We start from the raw sequence: 23,992 nt of genomic DNA on the forward strand, positions 1-23,992 counted from the left end.
AGGTATTACATAAGAAAGATTTTTTTTTTGCATAATTTTAAACACACACATACATACACATTATACATATATGTTTCAAGTCACAGCTGTGGCCATTGCGTACACTGAGATGAAGTCAGTATCTTCAGTATATTTAAGCTCGACAACTTCATTAATATACTTGTGACAGTGAGAAACACAATCTCACACGCTGCAATTTTGCTTCGTCCGGATGCAGCAGCCGGCTGAGATATTTATTCACTTCTTGTTCTCCACCTGTACAAAGTCACGTTGGGACCTTGACCTCTGATCATCCAGTTATGTCTGTTTGACACATGACAGAAGCTGACAGAAGAGAAGTATGAGGTCACAAGCTCCTTGCCCGAGGCGGCCATCTTGGTACAAAGTGCAACAGAGCCCAAACTCACACTGAAGATAACCCTCACCTCGCCAGCCATGAGGGAGGACGAGGAAGAGGAAGAGGAGGAGGAGGAGGAGGAGGAGGAGGAGGAGCAGGAGGAGGTGGGGGAGGAGGAGGAGGAGGCGGTGGAGAATGGGGAGGAAGGAGGAGAAGAGGTGGAAGAGGAAGTGCAAGAGGAAGAGCAGGAGAAGAAGAATGAGCGAGGTAGGAACTCTGAGATAGGAACTTAGGAACACACATAATTCATTTTTTTATTGTACATGTATGTTTTAGTGTTTAGATTTCAGTTGTTTTTATTTCCCTAAACAAACGGTTTGACCCCATTAACTGATGCGGAAACTAGACAAGACACGCCACAGGACACACACCAGGGCAGAAACACACAGGCACAGTCTGTTGTTCAGTCAAGTAACAATCTTCAGTCCCCAACCCCCCCGCCACCACCACCACCACCTGTTTTCATGGGTAGCAGGAACTGGTTATAATTGGTCGTGGGCGGCGGGACGGGGGGAGCAAGGCCAACAGGCCAGCGGAATCAATAACCGAGCAGTCGCGAGCCGGCCATCCATCCTGTGGCTCCCGTCCAACTAGACACTCGGGTCTCAGAGAGAGATGAGAGGATAGCGCGAAGGTTAGCCGTACGTCATGCCACGTGCCACGGCAAGACGGAGAAGGCGGCTCGTATTTTCTCCTCTTGCACACAGAAATGAACACACATGCAAGGCGAAGGCGCGCGTGCACACACACACACACACACACACAATCATATTTTGTCCCTGACGGATAAAGGTGCCAGTCACAGTAGTAAATGTCTACTTGCTGAGATTTCATCAGGCACCACTGGAGGTCGAGGGGTGTGGCAGTTTGTCTAATAGGGTTATATATTAAAAGGCAGGATGTAATATCTCCACACATTAACACATTCATCGACAGGCGCATATACTGTACCAGTGGTCTCGTCCAGTGTCGTCATCTTCTTCTTTTAAAACTTTGCCTGCCGCTGCCTTTGTTAGAACGCTGACAGCGACATATCAGAGCGTTAAAATATCCCTGAAAAGACACAAAGACACACACACAACAACACGGTACACACATATTAACTATAAAAATCACACATTTTTAGCTTCAGGATTTCCTTGTGTCCAATGTTTCAGTAAGCTCCAGCTCTTCGATGGATCAATAACGCCTTCTGATCGGGCTTCAGTTCATGTTTATATTGATCTGAAATAGTGCTTGGTTTTAATAATCTCACCAGATTATAAGAAATAGATTTTGATTGTGTCTATGCGCACAAATTACATTAATGCGTGTGTTTTAAGGAAGGAGGGCGCTGTGACCGTTAATTAGAGGGGACATTCGTTTTTATTTTTTTAATGAGTCTGCGGGAGAAAATGGCATCAGTAACACAGAGAAGAGATAATGATAAAAGAAGAGCGCTGAGTCAGCGCGGCGATTGAGAGGAGGAGAGGGAGGACAAATGAGAGGAAGAACGTCTGTAATGATCCACTAGCGGCAGTGAAATATTCCCGCTTGCAGCTGGGACCACGTTGACAGACCCTGAGATAGACCTGTATTCATCACACAGTGACACACATTCACACGCTGCGCATCAGCCAGACGGAGAGCGACGCTGCCATAACGGCCAGAGGAGTTCAGGGATAACGTGGGATAGATTTTCTTGCGGTGCTCCACATTTGACATTTCAAACTAATAACTTCGGGGAAGGATTTTCTCTCTCTATGGGAGAGTGATGGGGAAAATATTTACCTAGCTTGTGTTTTCGTAGGGACACAAAGGGCGCTGTGTTTTATTTCACTCCCAGTAGACCCCACGCATAATACACGCTCCTTTGAAACCCCCATGTAACCACACTCATTCATTCACATCTGATTCAGCTCGCCTTGCACATCGTAGGCTTTGTGCTGATTCTCACACTAGCAGACTGGATGAAAGTGCAGTAATTCGACCGGTCTGGTGTGTCGGGCGACATGAATCAAATGCTTAGATATAGAAATATGAGAATGCTCCTCTCTTACCAAACCGCGGCGCTCTGACTAAACCCTGCCTTGATTCCTCCTGTGTTGCATTTGTCTCAGACTGGGTCAAACAATCTTAGATTTGTATTCATTTATTAATAATCTTCAGTCCTCCTTCAGGAGCACTTGATTCTGTTTGCCCGGACAGGGTGCTGAATTGCTTTCTCTGCACCATTTCTTTACGAGCCTGTGAAATCAAGTGCACCTTACGTGAAAACAACAACTCCTATTTTGACTCCTGCCTGGTGCAGACTGGATCAAAATAAACACAATCCTCTTCAAATACACAAAGGTGAGATTGATTTACCTTTGCTTGGGCACGGCGGCAAGACGGCATATGTCTTTGGCAACGCCCACGCGCCGTAAATCAAACACTCCTTACGTATTTGTTTGGTGTATGTCTGTTGGGGGGGGCTCTCCATCCCACAAAGTTGTCTCTCCTCTCCTCTCCCATTTCGCTGATTTGCCAGCGACAGATGGATGTAAGCCGCTCGAATCGCCGCCGAACAGTTTGTGTATCTTTCAACACATTCATGTGCAGGAGACGCAGTGCATCCTGTTTTACTATGTGCTGAGGACGTCGACATGTGACGCAGTTGGACACATGTGAGACCGATCGCAGTGTTGAAAATGACACGGACGTCTTTGCGGGCATTCATCCGTCAGATCTGTGAACTGAGCGCAGAGCGCGAGCAAAGGAGAGGGGCGACTTTATGGCATGGAAAGCACCTTGTATGTACCAAAAATATCAGTGCACGTGCGTGTGCGTATGTGTGCACTCACACACAGTTCCGCGTGTGTCTGCACACCTTCACACACGCGCCAAAAAAAAAAGAAACAAAAAAAAGAAAGATTCAAACACACACACTCAGACGTGACGTGTGTGTGTTTTTACGTTCTCTATATCGGGTTGTGATTGTTTTGTGGCAGTGTTGGGTGCTGCTGCGCAGAGAGTGGAGGCTGAGGAGGAGGAGGAGGAGGAGGGGGAGGTGCTGGATAGACACAGATGTCTGTTGGCCCTGGCAGCGCTGCGACACGCCAAGTGGTTCCAGGTCGGCACCCACTCACTTCCTGTCTTCCTGCCCGATGCTTGTTGTAGCCTGACGATACGCCCAAAGCTGTCAACCGTCTACTGATACAATTCTGTGGCGCTTCGATCCGCCCACTCAGTTTAGTCAAGAGCAGATGCGCGTGTTGAAGAATCACACGTTGCTGTTGTTGTTGTTGTTATTATTATTAACCGATTTTAATCAACAGTGTACGTGATAATTAAAGGCAATATGACTGTTAAACGTGTTATTTCATCTCAACATCATGAAAAAGAAATTACCAAGATATTTCACATCACTTACAATATTACGTAGAAAGAATGTAGAAGGTGTCGTTAGGCTACAAAAGCAATGGTTGATACTTGTTGTTTTTTTTTCTTCTTTTTGGCTATCATGTGAACCTGCCTGCTCTGTTCAGTATGTCAGTGCTTCCCTTTGATTCCCATACCCTTCCCCATCTGTCTCCCAACTCACTTATCTGACTAAAACATTGTACACGTTGAGATTATCTGAGGACAAAACTCAAAGAGAAAGTACATAGAAATGTGTAGCGTTGACCATAGTTCCGGATGTTCTCTCTCTGTGGTGTGCTCAGGACAGTGTCAGAACAGATACAGTCACTTGTGAATTGTGAATTTTTGTCGTGACGTGAAGCAGGCTGTTGTTTTAAATGTGTTTGCACGAAACGCCACCCATCCTGTTCTCAGTTTGTTTCCTTCTCCCCTCCATCTGCTTAACTGTCCTTCTGGCCTCCCTCTCCGTCCCTCCGTCTCTCTCTCTCAGGCTCGGGTGAACGGGCTCAAGTCCTGCGTCATTGTTCTCAGGATACTTAGAGACATGTGCAATAGACACACCGTCTGGGAGCCTCTCAAAGGATGGGTGAGTGTGTCACTCCAATGACCTGTTTATTGAGTTCTTATCCCTGTGAAATAGAAAAGAAAGAGTTTTTTCAGTTTCTTTTCTCAACTCGCATGATGCATGTTCACATGTACTGTACACGTGTGTGTGTGTGTGTGTGTGTGTGTGTGTGTGTGTGTGTGTGTGTGTGTGTCCTTGCAGCCCCTAGAGCTTATCTGTGAGAAAGCCATTGCCACCTGCAACAGACCTCTTGGGGCAGGAGAGGCCCTGCGCCGAGTCATGGAGTGTCTGGCCTCCGGCATACTGTTACCAGGTACGGAGCCGCGGTGGACGCATGAATGTACAACTCGACAGAGCTGAGAAAGAGAGGACGTGTGTGTTTTGGGCAGATGAGCAGATACATGGAAGCTCTGCCTGCCACATTTTTGAAATGTTTCTGTTCGAGATATTCTCATTGACCCCCTCAGAGTGCAGCTGTCTGACGCAGGTGATCATAAAGAGGGCATCTTGATAACGGCCGCTGAAAGTTTGTTTGATGTTTCGTTTTTTAAAATTGACTCAAACATGTATGCTAATTTTTGAGTCTCATTTTATTTGATTTGATAAAAATTGGATCAGTAGATTCTAAATCCACTTCAACATTGAGGCTCCTTGAGGTGTTGGTCTGGAGAAGAGAACAGAGTCGTGCACATGAATGTTTCCCAAAATATATTTTTTAAAGGAGATCAAGTTTGATTAACAGGTGAAAGAATGTGTGTTCTACTGGCAGGAGAGTATTTATTCTTCTTTCGCCCCCCAGGTGGTCCAGGTTTACACGACCCATGTGAGAAAGAGCCAATAAACACACTAGACAACATGTCCGACCAGCAGGCTGAGGCCATTACCTACAGGGCACAGGTACGCAGAGACACACACACACACACACACACACACACACACACACTGAAGGTTAAAGACACTGTTGTTGTCACCCAGCTGTACTCGCCCTGAGCTGTCAGTGTGTGGGAATCATTAAGCAACACGCCTGTTAACACACAGAAAGAGACCATGGCTACCCAAAAGACACTATCTGCATGCACGCAAACACACATACACACACACACGTGTGTGCGTGCCTGCCGAAAAAGACTGTGTGGTGCTGCATGTTAATGATTGGTGTGGGAAACTTCTGCCAATGCGAGCCGTGAATCCATCTCTGACAACCTGAGGACGGCATTTGTGTGCGCGCACCTTTGTGTGTGCGTGACCTTCTTCACACACACACACACACACACACACACACACACACACACACGCTTGACTGAGCGGGGCAGCCGCTGAGCCGCGTGGCTTAGTGAATCCTCGCCGTCCATTTCCTTTGAAGGCAGCCCCGAACGGCGCTGGAATGTCAATGGGGATAATTGTTGCCGATACGAGCGCAGATAGGAGAGAGGGAGCTGTTCTGTCAATGAGCTACACCGAGCCTCATGAATGTCTGAGGCACTCCAGCTCCCTAATGGATTTATATTAGCAGAGCCGCTGCGATTCTGGTTATCTTCCTGATTGGCTGTGCAGATTGAGCATGTGTACAGGAGAGTGGGAATGATTAATGAACACCGGGGACGTTCTGGTCAGTGTACCTGCTGATTTTCTGTTATTGATATTTTACATGGGAAAACATTTGAGGAGCAAGGACTCTTTAAATATCTTTTGAGTCCAATTTGCAAAATAACTCGAATATGTAGAACAACATGTCGTGCTCTTTGACCAACGCATGTACAAGTTCTCCCATGTGCTTCTCTGTGAGGACAAGGCCTTGCAACATTTGCGTAATAATCATCATCAAGTTGCATTCTGGTAAATGTTGCATCCACTTTTTTTCTTGTGAGTCCCCGAACCTAACGGAAGAATGGAAATCCTAAATGACTTCCTAAATTGTTCTGTCTCAATTTTGCTTTTTTTTGTGTTTCGTTCAACAGCATGCTCTCAGACTCATGGCGTTCGGACAGATGTACAAGGTGTTGGAGATGGAGCCTCTCCCCTCAAATAAACCATCACAGAAATACCCCTGGTCTGATAAAGAAGGTGTGTATCACTGTTCACCTGCCTGTCTGCTTAGCCCTCATCTCCTTTTCTTTAACCCGCACAAATCTCTGTCTCTCGTCCCTTTCATCCAACCACGTCCGCGTCCGCATGCGCCTGATTATATGTCTCTTCAGGCTTTTTCGTCGTGAAAGCCTTGCAATTTGCTCTCTCTGATCCTCTCTCACGTGGACTGGAGATGGAACATACCTGGGTTCAATAAGTGTATCAGGGTCGGATGAGGGCTTGTCGAAAAGACACATGACGTGACCTTTATGGACAAATTAGGTGGTTTTCTACCCGCTGCCACTGACAGCCCCATCAATAAACTGACATCTATGAAAAATAAAATAGATGACAGATGTTGTTTGATATTTGGCTGCTTTTTCCTCCATGATGTCTTTGTGACCCTTTTTTCACACAGTGGCCTCGGTGGAATCATTTGAACTTGTGCATTTTTGAATGCGGGAATGATTTTGCTTTGGTGAGAAAGACTCTTGAGTTGGCAAATTTCCAAAGTGACTTTCACTGAAAAAGAACAACATCTCACTCCTGGTGCGGCATGAAGCTGACATGGAAAACTGCCAAAGCATTTGCAGATTAGGTTGCATGTAGGGAAGGAGCTGATGTGTCTATCTGTGCATTTTGGTGCTGGTGCCCATGTATCCCCCATGGGCCCCCCCCCCTCCCCCTTTGCCTACCTTCACACAAACCTCTCTTGTAGTTACCGTGTCATGAGTGACTCTGTGTCTGTCTGTGTGTCCCTCTCCCTCTCTCTCTTAGGTTTAGGTCTGAAGAGGCCATATGAGGACGGGTTTATGGACGACAAAGACCTCATTAAGAAGATGAAGAGGAATCTGAGGAAAGGTACAAGAAAGAAGGGACACAAATGAGTGTGATCACCTGATTGTTTTTGGGGGGGGGGGGGTTGCACTTTTCATTCATTGCTAATTGGACTCAATCTGTTCTAAAGAGAAGGGAATGATTGATTTAAGAGAGAGGGGGTAAGAATGCATGCCATCTTATACAAGTTTCATTCAGGATTGGATTGCCTTTATTTTAGCACTAAGTGGCACCACACAGAGACGTATTAGTTGTCCACAGACGTGCTTCGCTTCTCTGTTTTTGTCTTTTTTCTCCGTCTGCCTCGCTGCTTTCCAACCCTCCCTCAGTCCCTCGGAGGCAGATCAATAATATTGATTGCTAGCGTTTTAGTGGGCCACCCAATCATCTCCGGCGTTTTCTTCGTACAAGGAGAAGATGAACAACGCCTAATGGAGGCAGAGAGGCATTTTTAGATATTGACAAACAGGAGTAACATGATTGAAAGACAAAGAAAAAAAAGAGTGTCGTCTTTATTTATCATGAAAACAACCAGCCAGAGTCCTGGAGACCTGAATGTGATTTATTATTAGCTACAGTACCTCTGAAATGGCCCAGTTTGTCTAACCGCAGCTGGATAACTGATACACACCCTATAAACCCTAATTGATTCTACCCTGTTCTGCTCTGCTCTGCTTTTTTTTTACTGCAACCTCCATTTTCTGCATTAGTCTTGGACAGTAAAGCCATCGACTCCAACCAGCCAATGAACGCCCTGATGCGGCTGAACCAGATCCGACCGGGGCTGCAGTATCGCCTGCTGTCCCAGTCCGGCCCGGTTCACGCGCCGGTCTTCACCATGTCCGTGGATCTGGATGGGTCCGTTTACGAGGCCTCCGGCTCCTCCAAGAAGACCGCCAAGCTCCACGTCGCTGTCAAGGTGAGAGCGGAGGAGAGAGAATAATGTGTAATTAGTTCCTCTAGTATCTGAATTTGATCCTCTATGATTTTCTGGAAGTACATACAAAAGAGAGATGTTCCTCTTTTGGCTACCTGAAGGACTTTCTAAGCTTCAGCTGCAGTCAGACCCGAGTGTATCTAAGAATGATGATTTTTGTCTGTATATGACGATTGGTGTGCGTGTGTGTGTGTGTGTGTGTGTGTGTGTGTGTGTGTGTGTGTGTGTGTGTGTGTGTGTGTGTGTGTGTGAGGAAGAATGGAGGTGGGCAAATCCATGTAATCCCAAAGTGGTTGTGAACAAAGAGGCTCTGCAGAGCACGGAGCTGGGATAATCCTGCCATCCGCTCCATTCCCATAAAAGGCTCCTTCTCCCCACCTCCCCCCCATTTCCATTCTCCTCCTCGCTCACTTCCTTTTTTCTTATGTCCTCACCTTTTGATCTCTCTCTTCCTCACGTTCTCTCCAGCCCAGCCACTCTCCCCCTTTAGTGGCTGGTTCAGTAGCTGTAACACAATCGCCTATTTGGGTCAAAAACGTGCCCTTCTCCTTTTTCCTCCTCTTCCTGCACATTGTTCTGAATCCCTTTGCGTCTCTGTGGCGCAGTTGTGTCAGCACATGCAGTGAGCTGCAGCACTGGTGTTGTGTATTCATTAATTCAACTAGATAGTGCAACTAGCTACGCCATCCTTTCTCATCAAATACATCGTAGTTATAGATCATTGTACATTTTTTTTTTAATGCTATTGGTTTTGAAATGTTTATCTGCTTTTTAGAATTCTTTATTTTCACTTTAGCTGTTTAGCTGCCGTTTCTCTCCCGCCATGTCGTTGCCTCCTCCCTTCTTACTTCATCCTCGTCGCCTTCCCCTTTCAGGTTCTCCAGGCGATGGGCTACCCGACGGGTTTCGACTCAGACCTGGACCCCATGAGTTCAGACGAGAAGTCGGACGGGGAGGGGAAGAGCGAGACGTCCTCACACACGAGCAATAACCCAACGCACTCCACGGACAGTTCCAACACGCTGGAGGTGGGGAGTAGGACACGTGATGATAAAGTAATGCATGCGAGTCTAAGTCTGGCACAGGCTTTTCACGTGATTGAAATGTAGCAGCCACCAAATCTCTCCGTTCACAAACCTCTCCGTCTCCCCAGGTGCGAACTCAGGGTCCCATACTGACAGCGAGTGGGAAGAATCCCGTCATGGAGCTGAACGAGAAGAGACGAGGCCTCAAATATGAGCTCATCTCTGAAAGTGGAGGCAGCCATGACAAACGTTTTATTATGGAGGTGAGAGCTTCACACGCACACACAAACTGACGCTTGGTGACCGATTTTAAAGCATGTTCTCAAGCGCTGACATCTAACCACAAAGATATAAAAATGTTCACATTTCACTAGTACACATCCACGTGCACTTTAGCCGGGAGGAGACGCACACGGAGGCAAAGCCACACACAGACAGAGAGAAGAAGGCTGATAACCAGTAGAGTCAATCAGTCAACTCGGCTCCTGGAGCAGGCCTGTTGCGCTGTTTTCCGACGCGCCTGGCTGCTCCATCGCTCCGCTGATTGATCAGCAGGCCTGGCTTGACAGAAGGGCATCGCTAAACAAGACTCTCTGGCTGAGTCGCTGATGACGGAGAAACACACGCGCTCTCTGGGCAACATCACTGTGCGGTCGCTTGTCGTGACAGAGCTGCAGTGCGAAGTCGAAAACGACAACAATTACGATAGAAAAACGACTGCGGAATAACGATTGTTCCTTCACCTTTTCTGTGTATTTGTGTGTGTGTGTGTGTGTGTGTGTGTGTGTGTGTGTGTGCCCCCGCTTGGATGTCAGGTGGAGGTTGATGGGCAGAAGTTTCGCGGGGCAGGCCCCAACAAAAAAGTAGCAAAGGCCAGCGCAGCTCTGGCGGCTCTGGAGAAACTCTTCTCTGGTCCCAATGCAGCTGCGAACAAGAAGAAGAAGATATTGCCTCAGGTAAGGAGACACACACACACACACACACACACACACAGACAGTTCATACCCAGCACACAGCGCACGGCTTCAGTCTGAATGTGCGTTTTACACGGAGAAACAACAAACCAGCCCCTTTTATTTATTTATTAATTCATTTATTTCCAGAACCAAACTGTCAGTGTAGTTTAAAAAATACATCTCTTTCCTCACCAGTATCACCGCTGAGCCGTGGGACGATCGGTCCAATTTGTTCGGCCAACAGTGATCAATAACACCGGGTGTCTAATCAGATCAGTACTCGACAGTAATCAGATCACCACTTATTTCACTGCCGAGCCTTTGTGCTAACACGAGGGTGAACAATGAGGCCCATAATGCATTAGAACCTTGTCTAGAATAAGTGTGTGTGTGTGTGTGTGTGTGTGTGTGTGAATTTATGTGCACCATATTTATGCAGACACATAGTTTTCAGACGTGAACTCTGGAAGATGTCCGGTTCAAACCAACAGGAACATTTCCAAATCATCATCATCAACACTCCCACGGGCTCGCTGTAAAAAAAAAAAATCTATTGTATTATAATCCTTTATACATTTCTTATTTTCCTCTTCCTGTATTCTCTCAATTTTCCAAAAAACGTTCCAAGGGTGCGGACGGGAAAAGTTCCTGATAATGTTCGGAAAAAAACAATCGCTGACATTTGCGTTCTCACGTACTGGAGAATGTCATGAAAATGTCCCGACTTAAGTGCACGTCTGAAAGTACCTTTGCATATATATACATATACATAAATAAATATACACGTGTCTGTGTTCAGACTAAAGGAGCCCTGGCGGCGGCGGCGGCGGCCTCGGCAGTAGCAGCTCAGGTAGCCAGAGGAAGAGGGAGAGCAGCCCTCGCCAGAGGAGCCTTCGTCAGCGCGGCTGCACCAGGATACGTCACGCCAGGTAGGAAGAGGAGGAGAGTGGGTTTGAGTGGGTTGGGGTCATTTTGGTCTGTGGACCTGTGAAATAACACAAATGCATAAGATGTGAGCAAGTACACAGAAGAGGACAGACACAAAAGACAGCTGATAATTACTGTAATTTGTTGTTTTGTGCCATAATGCATATCGCACCAGGCTTCACAGGAGATTCTTTTCTGTTCTGTATTTCACTTTATTCTGGTGGTTTTTTTTAGTCTTTGACATGGTGGATTGTGCAGAGTTGGCATTTTTTCGGAACCTGCGAGCTTCCCAGCTCTGACGTTTCCTCCCGCTTCAGGACGTTTGCCCAGTTTTCTGTTGAAAATACGCGTCGTATTTCCCCGCAGTCCTGTGTGTCAGGGAATATCACCGGCTGCCGCAGTAGCCTTCAGCGCCGAGGACAGTTAGTGTGCGACTCGGTGATAAACAGGATTATCAGAGAGTCATGCAGCAAAACTCGCCACTGATTATCTGGGAAAATTCTCGCCCCTTCATTTTGAGATTTATCTGCAGTCCGTGGCTGATACATGACCCCGGAGTGTGACTCAGAGTCCTGTTGATCTCGTTATGAGGGAGTGTGGCTTCCACTCTGGTCATTTCTTTTTGGCCATCTGCTGGAATCACTCATTTAAACTTGATGTTGAAAGGTGCTGCCTGGAATTAAACGAGTGCACAACTAAATTGGAGCCTGTAACCTCTCCTCCCCGACAGGCTTCGGGACGCCATATGGCTACAGCCCCGCTGCGGCAGCTGCTCCTGCATACGGTACGTTCTCCTTGTTTTGTTCTCCTGTCCACTCCTTATCCTTTCGCCGTCCTCCCACCGTCTCCCAGCTCCTCCCCCCTCTCCTAACCGCACAGTTCCCCCTTAACCTGCCAGAACTGCTAACCACAATAAACTAAATAACCCCTCCGACCGTTTCCACCGCTTTCCATTGCTGCAACCTTTTCTCAAGATGACTTTATTGCCCTTTCTAAATCGTAGTTCTAGTGTTTTGGCACTGAATTTCATTCATAATTAAACAAAGCTCTAAACCGTTGGCACTCTGAGTCGCTTGAGGCTGAATGTCTGCTCACCAGTTGTTTCTTAATCTGCTTGTTGCCTCTCTCACCCCTCATCTGTTGATGGTCGGTCCACCACTGTTAGTCACTCAGCTGAGAGCTGCCAAAAACTGATCATGATTACAATCACACACGCAGACCTGCAAACACACTCTTCATTTTCTGTATCTTCTGGGTTTAGATTGACCCAGACACACACACACACAGCCCCGTGCTGCCGTCATCATGAGTCCTCTTCAGATTATCAGAAGGCTCGTCATAGTGCGAGTTCCTCACTTTGCGCCACGCTGTTATTTAAGACCGGCTGGTCGGCGCTGCTCCGGCACTTTGCTCTGCCCCTGTCGTGTTACTGCTGCTAAAGGGGTTTCCATGTCCTCACTGCTGAGAGAGCTCACTGGGCTCTTTCTCTCTCTCTCTCACACACACGCACACACACACACACACACACACACACACACACGTTAACGACTCTAAAAGGCTATACTAGTCCTTGACCTTTAACAGCGTGGCTATTGGTGCAAAATTCACTGCATACATCTCTGCACCGAACACAGTCATATTGACCTCAACAGACCGGGCCTTGTGCGGTGTGTGTACACACTGGCGCTGGGAGGCCCCCTCTGTCCGCCTCGGCTGCTCGGGAGCTTGAATGGCTCTAATGTGCTGGGTGAAACCGGCGCGAGGCGTTTAGTGCCCCCCCCCCTTGAGAACCCCCCGCGGTTCCGAATATGAGGCGCGCCTCAATCGGTGTGTGAGCTGGAACTCTCTGCGTTCGTCTTTAGGGGGGTGTTTCGTTTCAGTCAATGGCATCCACACACACTTTCCCCGTGTTCTTTTGAATGCCACACTTACTGAAGTGCTCGGAGCTCGGTGGTGGGTGCTGCGTACATCACTGGCAAAAACAACTTTTAATCTAAATTGTGTTAATGGTCACGACTGCTTCATGACTGGCCAATGAATGAGATAAACAGGCAATTTCACTTCCTGTATCTGTGGGTGGATGAAGCAATAGATCTGACCATCCTGATCCCGTCCGACCCCTGAACTTTAGCCTGAGCTGTGACCTCCCACAATAAGGCAGGATGTCGAGTTCTATTCCTGTCATCCAAAAGAAAACATGAGAGACATGGAAGCTTGAGATAAACTCAGAGTTAAAGTTCTGACCTGGATTGAAACCTCCTGGTTCCTGCGTTGTTGGTTTATTCTTCAAAATGTCACAGAAACAATTGAGGCGGAACACAACGACTACAAAATATCACATATACCTGATTTAAGGTGGAAATCTTCTTCTTTTTTTTACTTTGCATCCTGTTAACTCTTAATGTAAAGCTGCATATGAGGAGCAGAATAGAAGTGAGACTTGGAATTGGCTAGAATCTACATTCACTGAGTTTTCAGAACAATCAGTAAGTGTGTCAGGGCCTTAGGGTCAGTCACGCTTACAACCAGAAGTGAGGTAAAAAAGAAAAAGTGGACACTAACATTTTGGCAACAACTCCTTTATCTTTGGGACTCCGTGCTTACATTATTTCATCTTGGGTTCAAATATTTCAAGGTTTTCCTTCTCCGTGGTCATATGAGCATTGTGCTGCGCGGGAAAGTGTCCGAGACCTGGGACTTTGGCGACATGGCTTAAAAAAAATCGAAACCCCAGATTTGCCAAATTGATCTGAAAGAAAAAGTCAAGCATTGCGATTATGACCTGCTCCCCTGGCAGGTGCTGTGTGTCCACACAGCTTCTGGACTCTGCTGTAGCGATTGTCACTGCGTCACCAGCTCTCCAGACTTAATCATAACCAATGGAAAAAGCCTAAAATTGGAGCCAAGTTGTAATAAATTTGTCTTCTTCCTCTTAAACTCTGGTCGTCTCTTTCCCCTTCTCGGTTCCTCTAACCGCCGAGAAGTGCTGTGGCTGCGAGTGCACACACCTTCCTGCCCTCCCACTCTAACCCCCCCCCCCCCCGACTGTGGGGGCCCTGCTTGTGTCGCACACTGTGTGTAGTGTAGTGTAGTGAGCGCACACACGCCCGGTCACCTGTTGCCCTGGACTCATGCAGAGCTGTGCTCTTCTCGTGTCTCCCCCTCTTTAGGTTTGCCCAAGAGAATGCTTCTGTTGCCTGTCATGAAAGTCCCCGCCTACCCCTTCCCCCAGTACCACTTCTTTTAGCGCAGGACACATGCAAACCAAACGCACCTTTTTTTTCTATAAGGGAATCTCAGTCTGTCTTGTTATATGTTTTTTTTTTTCTACAATATCAGTGACGGGGAGAGGATTAAGGACTTGAGCTGAAGATTTGTAAAAGCGCTTTCTTTTCTTTTCTTTTGTTGTGTTTTCATACTGTTTCCAAAAACTTTTATGAATATAAAAAGAAAAGAAATACTGCAGGTTTAAGTTCTTAAAAGATAAACTTGAAGGATTTGTACTGTGAATTGTTACCTCATTCTCTGAGTCTAAATTATAATACAGTATCTATATATATCACCTTTTGTTATTTTTGATTATTCTTTGCTCGGACGAGGATCGCCTTCGCAATATGACAGACACACAACACACACGTTCTCTGTAAAAAAAAAAAAAAGGAAATAATAATGTGAGCTGTGTGAAGGATGTATAGGAATAAATAAATAAATAATGTTGAAAAAATAAATAAAGTTTATCTCCTACAAAAGTGCCTGGTGTATATCTGATTTAAAAGGCTCTCGGCAGCCGGGTCTTTAAGAAACTGGCAAACACACATCCCTGATCCGAGCTAATGCTCGAACTTCGGGCTTTAATATTCCACACTCATGTTTTCAGACAGATTGGATTTCAAATCTCAGCGCTTCTCGTCGCATCCCTTTGACCTTCCGCTTACAGACAAGTCAGAGGCAAAGGCAAGGAGACAAAGGATGAATTTAGAAAAGCTCTTGTTAGATCCCGCATCTCGCATTCAGACGCACGATCTCATTACCTCGCGTGGATTAATATTTGGCAAGTTTCCCACAGCGATCACCTGCTGCAGCGCACGTGGGCGGCTTATGTGCGGCGTGCGGCCTGTTTTCATCAGCAGGTTTACAGAGCAGCGTGATATTTCAGCTGAATTTAATAGGCAATTAATGGCTCCAAAATAATAAGGACAAAAAGTGGACGACACTTATTGTTTTATCTTGCTGCTGCACATAACTTTTCACATTTCAGTCAACAGGCAATAAAGAAGCGACATTAATTCAAACCTCACTGTCGACGTGTTTTCTGTGATTGTGTCATCATTTACGTTTCATTGCTGTATTTGTTCTTGCATGTGTTTTTGCTAATGTTCCATTAAAATGATTGAAAAAAAAAACTCATCACAAGAATGACCTAATGTTGCAGGTCCAAAAAAAATACATGAATAAATTGATTATTAAAGAGAGAGAAAAAAAGGCAACATGGCTAAATCAAGTTCAACAAAAGAGAAAGTTTAGTTTTATTCTGGTGACTTACCAAATGTTAGATTAAGAGTAAGACCGGCCCGTCTCCACGTCTTGGTCGTCCAACCAGCGAGAGACAAACCCTGACGACGTCTGTGAGGCGCAGCCATTGGATGAGAGGAGCCTGTGTCTTGTCCAATGGTTGGTTGAGCTCCAATGGAGTTAAAATCAAAACATCTTAATGTCTAAAATCTTACATGATTGAAGACTATTTTTTCCAGCTGTTATGATTATGTGGTATTTTGTTTAACTTTAATATTTTGGTTTGAGGTTGTATTCATTTTTAGCCAAAGCCCAGAACTGCTTCATCTGTGCCTGATCTCATTTTCACACATTTGTTTTTAGCATCCTACCACCACTGCACAAATACCTGATTAAATATTATTACAACTTCTATTTTCATGTTCATTAAAAGGAATAGTGTTGATATTTTGACGCCAGCCAGAAGCCGATTAGCTTAGCTTATCCTATCTTGACATAAACACTGAGAGCAGGGAGGGCAACATCAGATATGTCGGTGTGGCAAATAAGTTCATGACCCCAAATGTCCAATTTAATTTCATCTAGGCGCCATTCCCATATAGGCAAATGTGATGCAATTAACTGTTATTAATGTCATTCGGGTAATTATTAGAACATTTCCACTCAAACAGGGATTTTTGTGGAATTTAAGTTATCTTATCCTCGTACATATATGTATATATATATATATATGTGTGTGTGTATATATATATATTTCACCCATTGAGCCCGAGTGTAGAAAACTTTAGAAGAAAGCTTTGATTTCTAGATTCAGTCATACATCAATTACTCCTGCTCTTCCTCTTCCTTCTCTTCCTCTCGCTGCAGGGGGTCTTTTCATCGACAATCCCTTCTACCAGCCGCGGACCATCGCTCCCTTCATCATCCATCTGGGTCCCCAGGATCTCTTCTCCGACTTCTAGGGCACGCAGCCTGTCGGACGCTCCCTTCACTCGCTGCTCACGCGCCCGGCCCGTCTGTGAGCGGCGGGGCCGCCTTTCTGATCCCCGGCTGACGGACTCACGCATCCAGAACAGTTTTTGGTTTGATCGGTCCGCTGGAGGGACCAAAAAAAAAAAAGAAATGACAAAAAAAAAAGAAAAATTCTGCCCGACAACCGCAAGCAGACCCGTCTCCACCTGACTGAGCGGGAGGCTCGAAGAAGCCCCTCTCTCTCTCTCTCCTCTCCGTCCAGTGTCCCCGCGCCGCAGGAGAGCAACTTTTACAATAAGCAATACTCGGATTTTACGGAGGGAGAAAAACAAAAACGTTCGGCTGCGACTGTGCGAGGCTGGGCCGACCTTTCTTATAGCAATACATCTGAACTCGACCCCTCCGAGCTCACGTACTTGAGAAGATGTGAATGTTTTTCGACGGAGTTTTACCCAACACAGCATTGGCAATAGTTCATTTTTGATTGTATACTCATTGTACGTGTGTGTGTACGTGTGGCTATAACGTTACTATATACACATATGTATGGTGTGTGTTTCTATAATGACGTGTTGACATTAATATTACTATATGACCATGTACTTATGTAAATACCCTATGAAATATAGCTATTGTTGGTATAAATTATTTTAGAATTATAAAGTGAAATCTAACTATTATCACAGTATAGCTTTCTTCCAATTTTATAATACACTGAGCAATTGAAGCTAGTCCTAGGAGATGCAATATTATCTTTGGTATTCTTATTAACCTGTGCTGTTAGAATGATAACGCTTCCTTCTTTCCTTCAAACGTTTTCCTCCTGTCTTCGATGTCTCTCTGAGCCTTTCTCTGAGTTCGCTCTCCGCTGCCCGAGGTTTGTTTACGTGGCCTGGACAAAGAGGTGCTCACACACACACACACACAGACACACACACACACACACACTGATCCTGTCAGAAAGCACATTTTCTATAGTCTCACTACTGGCAGGGAATACTGTTGTTACTTATACTGTACGTATGTGTATAACGTGTGTATACTCTCTGATGTGCGCGCTCCTCCCTCCACCTTCCTCGACAGACCTCAACAGACCCGCCCATCAACCCGCTCGCCTTAGCGACCGAAAGCACGGCTCACGGACACCACTGACATCTCCTTCCTCCCGCAAACATTCACACACACACACACACACACACACACACACTCTCTTCCCTCCACCCTCCTTTGGCCTATCTACACTACATAGCTGCATTTCCAGTCGAGCACTCCAGTGCGGGTTTTTTTTTTTCCGGCTGTCAATCTCCACAACAGCTCATAAAATCCGTGTGGAGCATTTCGAGTGTACTGAACAAGCTGTGTTACTGGTGCTTCTCTTTTGCATCTTTGACTCCTGTGTTAATCCCCTTTTTAAAGCATCAAATCGCGACCAAGAGCAGCACAAGTTGAACGTCCTCGTTGACGTCCAGCAGGCCAATTTAGCTTAATCTGCCCGGGTCCACAGGCGGGGGAACCACAGCCTGACAGAGAACCTTTCAGTTCCCCGTCTAAGAGTTCCAGTTCCTTTTGGTTGAAATGCGGCTCGTGGACGCGATGCTGCTGGTGGCAGAGACACCGGTGGGCCTTGTTACGCAGCACAGACGGCTGGCGAACTCATCACAGATACAGCTCGCTCAGGGTTTCAACAGTGGGACCTGGACTTGGATTCATATGCTCCCGCCTGTACGTCGCCATTATCCTTTGCCCAAACTGACTTCTCCTGTGTCTATATATCGCAGGAAGTTTAGCGTCATTTATCGGCGGCGGACACATTTCAGTGGCTGCCGACTGAAATAGTCTCCGTAGATCTGAGCTGGGAGATAAAACCTAAGATGCGTGTTTCAGAGGTTTGCCTGTGATGGATGGAGGCTGAGAAAATCAACACAAAGACCCTGAAAAACTCTCCTCTTCAAGCATAAAAACATTTCTCTTTGACAGTAAGTATTTATAGCCACATAAGCAAGTATCAAAGTCAAAGTTGGGCCGAAACATCCCTAGTTATCAATCGATTACAGCTCAGATGAACTGACGGGGGGAAGGCAGATGTGGTCCTTTCAGTCGTTTCAGACAGATTTGATAATCTGCAGGACGCCATGTTCTTCCGTCACGGAGCAATGAGGTCAAGCACACGAGGTCGCTTGGGTTTGAATGGCTGGTGGTCGTAGTTTTCCTCCATGAATCTGCTGCCCTGTCCACTTAATAGGTAGATTCAGCGTTTCATTTGCTCATCTCTGTTTACATACAGTATGTGAATTATGCATCTGGTTTGGAGTTTGCAGGAGTGAATTGGTGCCGAGATCATCTTCCCCCGTCTGACATGCATCAGCATTACAGTCCTCAGTTGTCTCATAGTAACCACAAAAAACAAATCCTCTAACAGAGTCTCCGTGATTATTGATTATGGATCCTTGCAGCAGCAGCAGCAGCAGCAACGTGTCTGTTTTTCTTGAGGGCTTTGCAGCGTAGCTCTTCTACATTTCTTTTTTTTGTTCTCGTTTCCCAAAAGAACCCTCGAGCGAGCGCTGCCTCGCCGAGACTTTGCATCCTCTCGTGGAATTCACGCACAGGTGAATAACTTGGAGCTTCGCTGTGCGTGGAAACAGAACAGACCTTCTCTATCAGCAGGGAATTCCTCTCTCTCTCTCTCTCTCTCTCTCTCTCTCTCTCTCTCTCGCTGCCATGCCCGTTCTCTCTTCGCCCCGTCCTCTCTCTCTGTCTCCAGATGGCCCGCATTAATAAGGCAGACGCATACCTCAGTGAGCAACCTTTTCATTTCCCCTCAGACGGAACAGACACACACACACACACACATACACACACACACCGCCAGGAGAGTCACCCGGAGTGCTGACCCTGTCCTCTTGGTCTGTCGGCTGGACAACTGCTCTGACAGGAGAGGTGGCAGAGAGCGAGAGCTCAGGGAGTCGCAGTCGGTCTCTGTCTTGTGGGACTGTGCAGGCTGGTCCACACTCAGAGATTGGTGTTCATTTATTGGGGGGAATTGTTGGGTGGCTTGGCAGAGGTCCCAAAGTTTAAATCTGCTGTTTGTTCTTCTTTTTTTCTTTCATAAATGCACAAAGTTTAGAGATGCAAAAGGAAATCAGTGATGTTTGATTTAGAAAATGTTCTTTTCTTGTTCTATTAAGGATTAGACATATATATATATATACACCTCTGCTATGTGTTCCATACAGTTTGAAGACGGCACTACCAGTCGTACTGTCGCACGATGAAATATCTCAGGATAGAAAATATTCCTGTGACACGTTGGTCTGCAGACTCAGACGGTCGTGTCCCTGTGCGCAGCTTTTCTACAGAGTAATGGTTGTTCGTGCTGCACTTGAGCTTTCTGATGGATGTTGTTGTTGCTGCTCCACAGTTTCCCCCCGGAATTTTCTCTATTGAGACGCACGCACGCACCCACGCACCCACGCACACACAGACACACAGACACACACACACACACACACACACACACACACACACATCCCCTTCCCTGCATCTACAGTTTTACAAACACTGCCTATCGGTGGGCGTTCAACAACAACAACTTCGCCTGTAATTTAAAAGCACAAACACACACATGAACCGTACACCCACACATCCTTCTCAGGGCTACCTGACACACACACACACACACACACAAGCACACGTGTAATTGCAGATGTAAATATTTCGGCGTTCACCATCGATAGCAGCTGAGCACCTCGAGTAAGCATGACATTCTGTGCTCTGTGATTTGTATATTACACATTTGATTGTACTGTACGTAAGGGGAGTCACACAAGTGGTTAGGCCTTGTTTGTACTTTTAGGAATCGAGCCATGTATGGGAAAAGAACAACACATGCACACACACACACACACACACACACACAACCCCATCTCCTCCATTTATCTTTGTGCTTTCACAGCGGGCTGTCTGCAGCACTGTACGAAATGGGATTCTCTGTTAGGTTTGCTTTTCTGGAGAAACAGCAGTTACACGTGAAAAACTAGAGCTTTGCTGTTTGGAGAAAAAAACTGCTTTAGCGCCAAATACAGAGGCTTTGCACGTTTCGATGCTGCGGCGTGTTCATTAGATGGAGTTAGGAGATTTTTTTTGTTGCCAGGTAACGTCAGACCTTTGGACGAGCCTCTTTATCTTCCTGCCAGGTCAAAGGTCAAAAAGGACAGCGGGACGATGCAGAGATGCTTTTGGGGGAAACGGGGTTGGATTTGTTCTTGAGGACGGGATTCATCCAGACGGCGCACGCCTTTGTCACACAAATCTGATCATCAGAAGTGAGAGCTCATTCAGTGTGTTGTCTGATATTCACCGTCTAGACAGTTATGAAATGTCAGGTTAGAGGAGAGACATCCATCCTCCGACGGAAAACTGTCTCTCGCTCATTCTTGCATTGGCGCAGAAAGTCTGGGTGTTTTAAGTCTGGGGAGCTGTGCTAAAATTGTCTGGAAGCAGCGGGAGAGGAGATGCACAAAGATCCTCGAGTCGTCCTGAACTCTGCAGAGCAGCAGAAATAGATCCCGGATCACGTTTCAACTGCTGAGGCAAAGTTAACCAGACGAACTGCTGAGAAGATCAGTTTCTCCGCGTGTGCGTGCGTGAGTGGGAATGCGTGTGTTTGTCTGACATGCGCATATACTGGAGGAGATGGGAAGATATTTCACACCCATACAACACACACACACACACACACACACACACACACACTCACACTGAGCATGCTGTTGCATACTTCCTGATCATGGTCATCTGATTGTTGAAGTCCAATAATCCTCCTGATGTTGGACCGTTCTGGTCGGGAATGTACGCTGTCGTTAAAGTGATTGTAGAGTAGAATGTATTTACTCATAAGAAAAGAGTAAACTTACTTTTTTGTAGAGAAACATATACAGAAAATATATATATGGATACATGACATATATATACATCTATATATCTTTTGAACTACTTGTGTCTGTGTCTGTGTGTGTGTGTGTGTGTGTGTGTGTGTGTGTGTGTGTGTGTGTGTGTGTGTGTGTGTGTGTGTGTGTGTGTGTGTGTGAGAGTTGTTTTGGGCGCATCCACTCTCTATGAGTGAGTTTTGATGAGTGACTTTAACCTGTAAATTTTATTTTGATTTATTTATTTTACAACAAGGGGATTAAAAAGAAACTGTTTTACGATGCTGCCTGTGAAATTATAAAGTGATATCTGTCCTCGGAATCTATTTGAGCCTATAAATTATTGTGAAATGTAACAGTGACGGGGGGGTTGGGGGAGTCTGGCAGGCCGCCGGACGACGACGGGCAAGGGGATCATTTGATCGGTTTTTACTTAGTAGCAACATTCGCAGCAGCGGTGGTCTCTGGTCGCCACGGCTCCTGACATATTCTGCTTGAGAAATTGAAAAATAAAACTGATTTAAGTGCTGAATCTCTGCATGCGAGCGTTTTTTCTTTAACGACCTCTGAGAACGACCGGTGTGTGATTTAACGTTTGGTTTAAAAAAAAAAAAATCATCTGAGGAACTGGAATGTTTGTGAATAAAACTAAACTAAACACCTACGCGGGCTGCACGGTGGTGTAGTGGTTAGCACCTTCGCCTCACAGCAAGAAGGTTCTGGGTTCGAATCCCGGTTCAACCAGGGCCTTTCTGTCTTGAGTTTGCATGTTCTCCCCGTGTATGCGTGGGTTCTCTCCGGGTTCTCCGGCTTCCTCCCACAGTCCAGAGACATGCAGAATGGGGTTAGGTTCATTGGAGACTCTAAATTGACCGTAGGTGTGTATGTGAGAGTGAACAGTTGTCCGTCTCTGTATGTGGCCCTGTGATAGGCTGGCGACCTGTCCAGGGTGAACCCCGCCTCTCGCCCAATGTTAGCTGGCGACCCCCCGCGACCCTTAAAATGATGGATGAATGAATAAACACCTACGCCACCATCCTGAGAGCGTATTCACACTCAGAATCCCACGTGTCATCCAGAGCAGTCCTGGTTTGGTTCCGTGCACGTGGGTAAACGTTACTGCAGTGCCACATTGTTGTGGCCACATTCTGACACCCGGTGGTGATAATACCGGTGTCATTGTGTCGAACTGTGACCACCACAGAGTCGAGGACGTGGGCGGTTATGAGCGTGAAGATTTTCGGCACAGGGGCCGCTCAGCCATATGAACCGTCAGTCACCTTCTGACGGATGAGGCCCAGTATCCAGTGACATCTCCGGCTGTCAACGCCGTCGGCGCCGCATGCAGCCGCCAGCCACCGGCCGACCGGCCCGGAGAGCGAAACGATAATGTGTTTGTGCAAAATGTGTCTTCAGGAAAAGAAAAACTGAGAAGGTGGGGGGGGGGGAACAGGCACTTTCTGTGCTGAGAGAAAGCAGAACAAGGATTAAACTCTCCAGCCAATGACAGTTCTCCTGACAAATTAAACCCAGTGGATTCTGTCAAGTGTGGCAGACAGTTCAGTTATGGAAATCATTTTTTTGTCCATCGATGCTTTGATCTTACCCCTCACGGTAGAATTTTGTTTCCCCAGAAAGTGATTAAAATGAGGAACGCTGTAGACAGACGTGTCAGAAAACAAGATGATAAGAACCGTCTCCAGTCCAGGAGTAGTCGTTCTGTCGGTGGAAATCATAGGAACTTGCACACGATCTGAAATAAACAATGGCTGCTCAGCGGTTTTTCATGAATATCAGATTACAGTTTGATGATAAGCCTTTGCCGCGGGCCTCTTCTCACAGCCGCGTCACCTCCCCTGACCTCAGAGTTATGTACACGCTAATCTGGAAAACCAATAAGACACAGGACACCGGGGGCGACTGCACATGGTGCAGATTCGTATACTGTACACCGTGAGGCAATAAATGACCTCGGACCGCTGACAAATTCCTCGTACGCCCATATCTTATTTCAGCTCTGATATACTCACAACTCAAGATTAATTTGACAGGACTCACTGCCTCCCTCCCTCCTGACGCAGGACATCAGTGCCTGTTTATAGATGTAACAAGGACGCCAACCTGTTCCCCCGGTGACACCCGCAAATAGAAATGGATGTATGGTTTCACAGCTTGTAAATGTCCGCTCAAAGAGCAATTCTTACTTGCAGCTTCTTAAATTGTTAATGTTCAGGAACTCAAACAAGTTGAACATCAGACAATTTCAGAAACTAGAAGTAGGATAACGCTGCATTCAATATAACCCGGGAAGTCAAGCTTCCGACTTCCTACTAGACAAAAAAGCAAAACATAAATCAGTGTTATTAGGCAGCTTATGGCAAACAATCCCAGTTCTTTTTGTTTACGCTTGCCGTCAGATATGATGGATGTCGGAAATTGGAAATTCCCACTGAGAAAATCTCAACTGTCTGTGTGCAGTAACACTCGTTCT

The 23,992-nt window shown here is 46.3% G+C and overlaps 1 protein-coding gene across 6 annotated transcripts in view; it reads left to right on the forward strand.

Annotated features, from left to right (window-relative positions):
* LOC118284600 (spermatid perinuclear RNA binding protein) overlaps window positions 1-22,033 on the forward strand; it is a 75,384-nt gene extending 53,351 nt beyond the window's left edge. For 3 of the 6 annotated variants that reach the window (XM_047329354.1, XM_047329353.1, XM_047329356.1), the window contains 14 exons: window positions 322-604; window positions 3,367-3,488; window positions 4,269-4,364; window positions 4,545-4,656; window positions 5,143-5,240; window positions 6,302-6,407; window positions 7,188-7,271; window positions 7,958-8,166; window positions 9,060-9,239; window positions 9,338-9,472; window positions 10,025-10,165; window positions 10,965-11,094; window positions 11,823-11,876; window positions 16,472-22,033. In XM_047329354.1, coding sequence (XP_047185310.1) covers window positions 322-604; window positions 3,367-3,488; window positions 4,269-4,364; window positions 4,545-4,656; window positions 5,143-5,240; window positions 6,302-6,407; window positions 7,188-7,271; window positions 7,958-8,166; window positions 9,060-9,239; window positions 9,338-9,472; window positions 10,025-10,165; window positions 10,965-11,094; window positions 11,823-11,876; window positions 16,472-16,566 — 1,845 coding nt within the window. In that variant the 3' untranslated portion in view covers window positions 16,567-22,033. Of the gene's footprint in view, window positions 1-321; window positions 605-3,366; window positions 3,489-4,268; window positions 4,365-4,544; window positions 4,657-5,142; window positions 5,241-6,301; window positions 6,408-7,187; window positions 7,272-7,957; window positions 8,167-9,059; window positions 9,240-9,337; window positions 9,473-10,024; window positions 10,166-10,964; window positions 11,095-11,822; window positions 11,877-14,262; window positions 14,842-16,471 lie in introns of those variants that run through there. The other 3 variants (XM_035607433.2, XM_047329355.1, XM_047329357.1) reach the window with 3 other exon arrangements.
* The last annotated feature ends 1,959 nt before the right edge of the window (window positions 22,034-23,992 follow it).

This window comes from Scophthalmus maximus, chromosome 20, assembly GCF_022379125.1.
Source record: "Scophthalmus maximus strain ysfricsl-2021 chromosome 20, ASM2237912v1, whole genome shotgun sequence".
Taxonomy (NCBI): Eukaryota; Metazoa; Chordata; class Actinopteri; order Pleuronectiformes; family Scophthalmidae; genus Scophthalmus; species Scophthalmus maximus.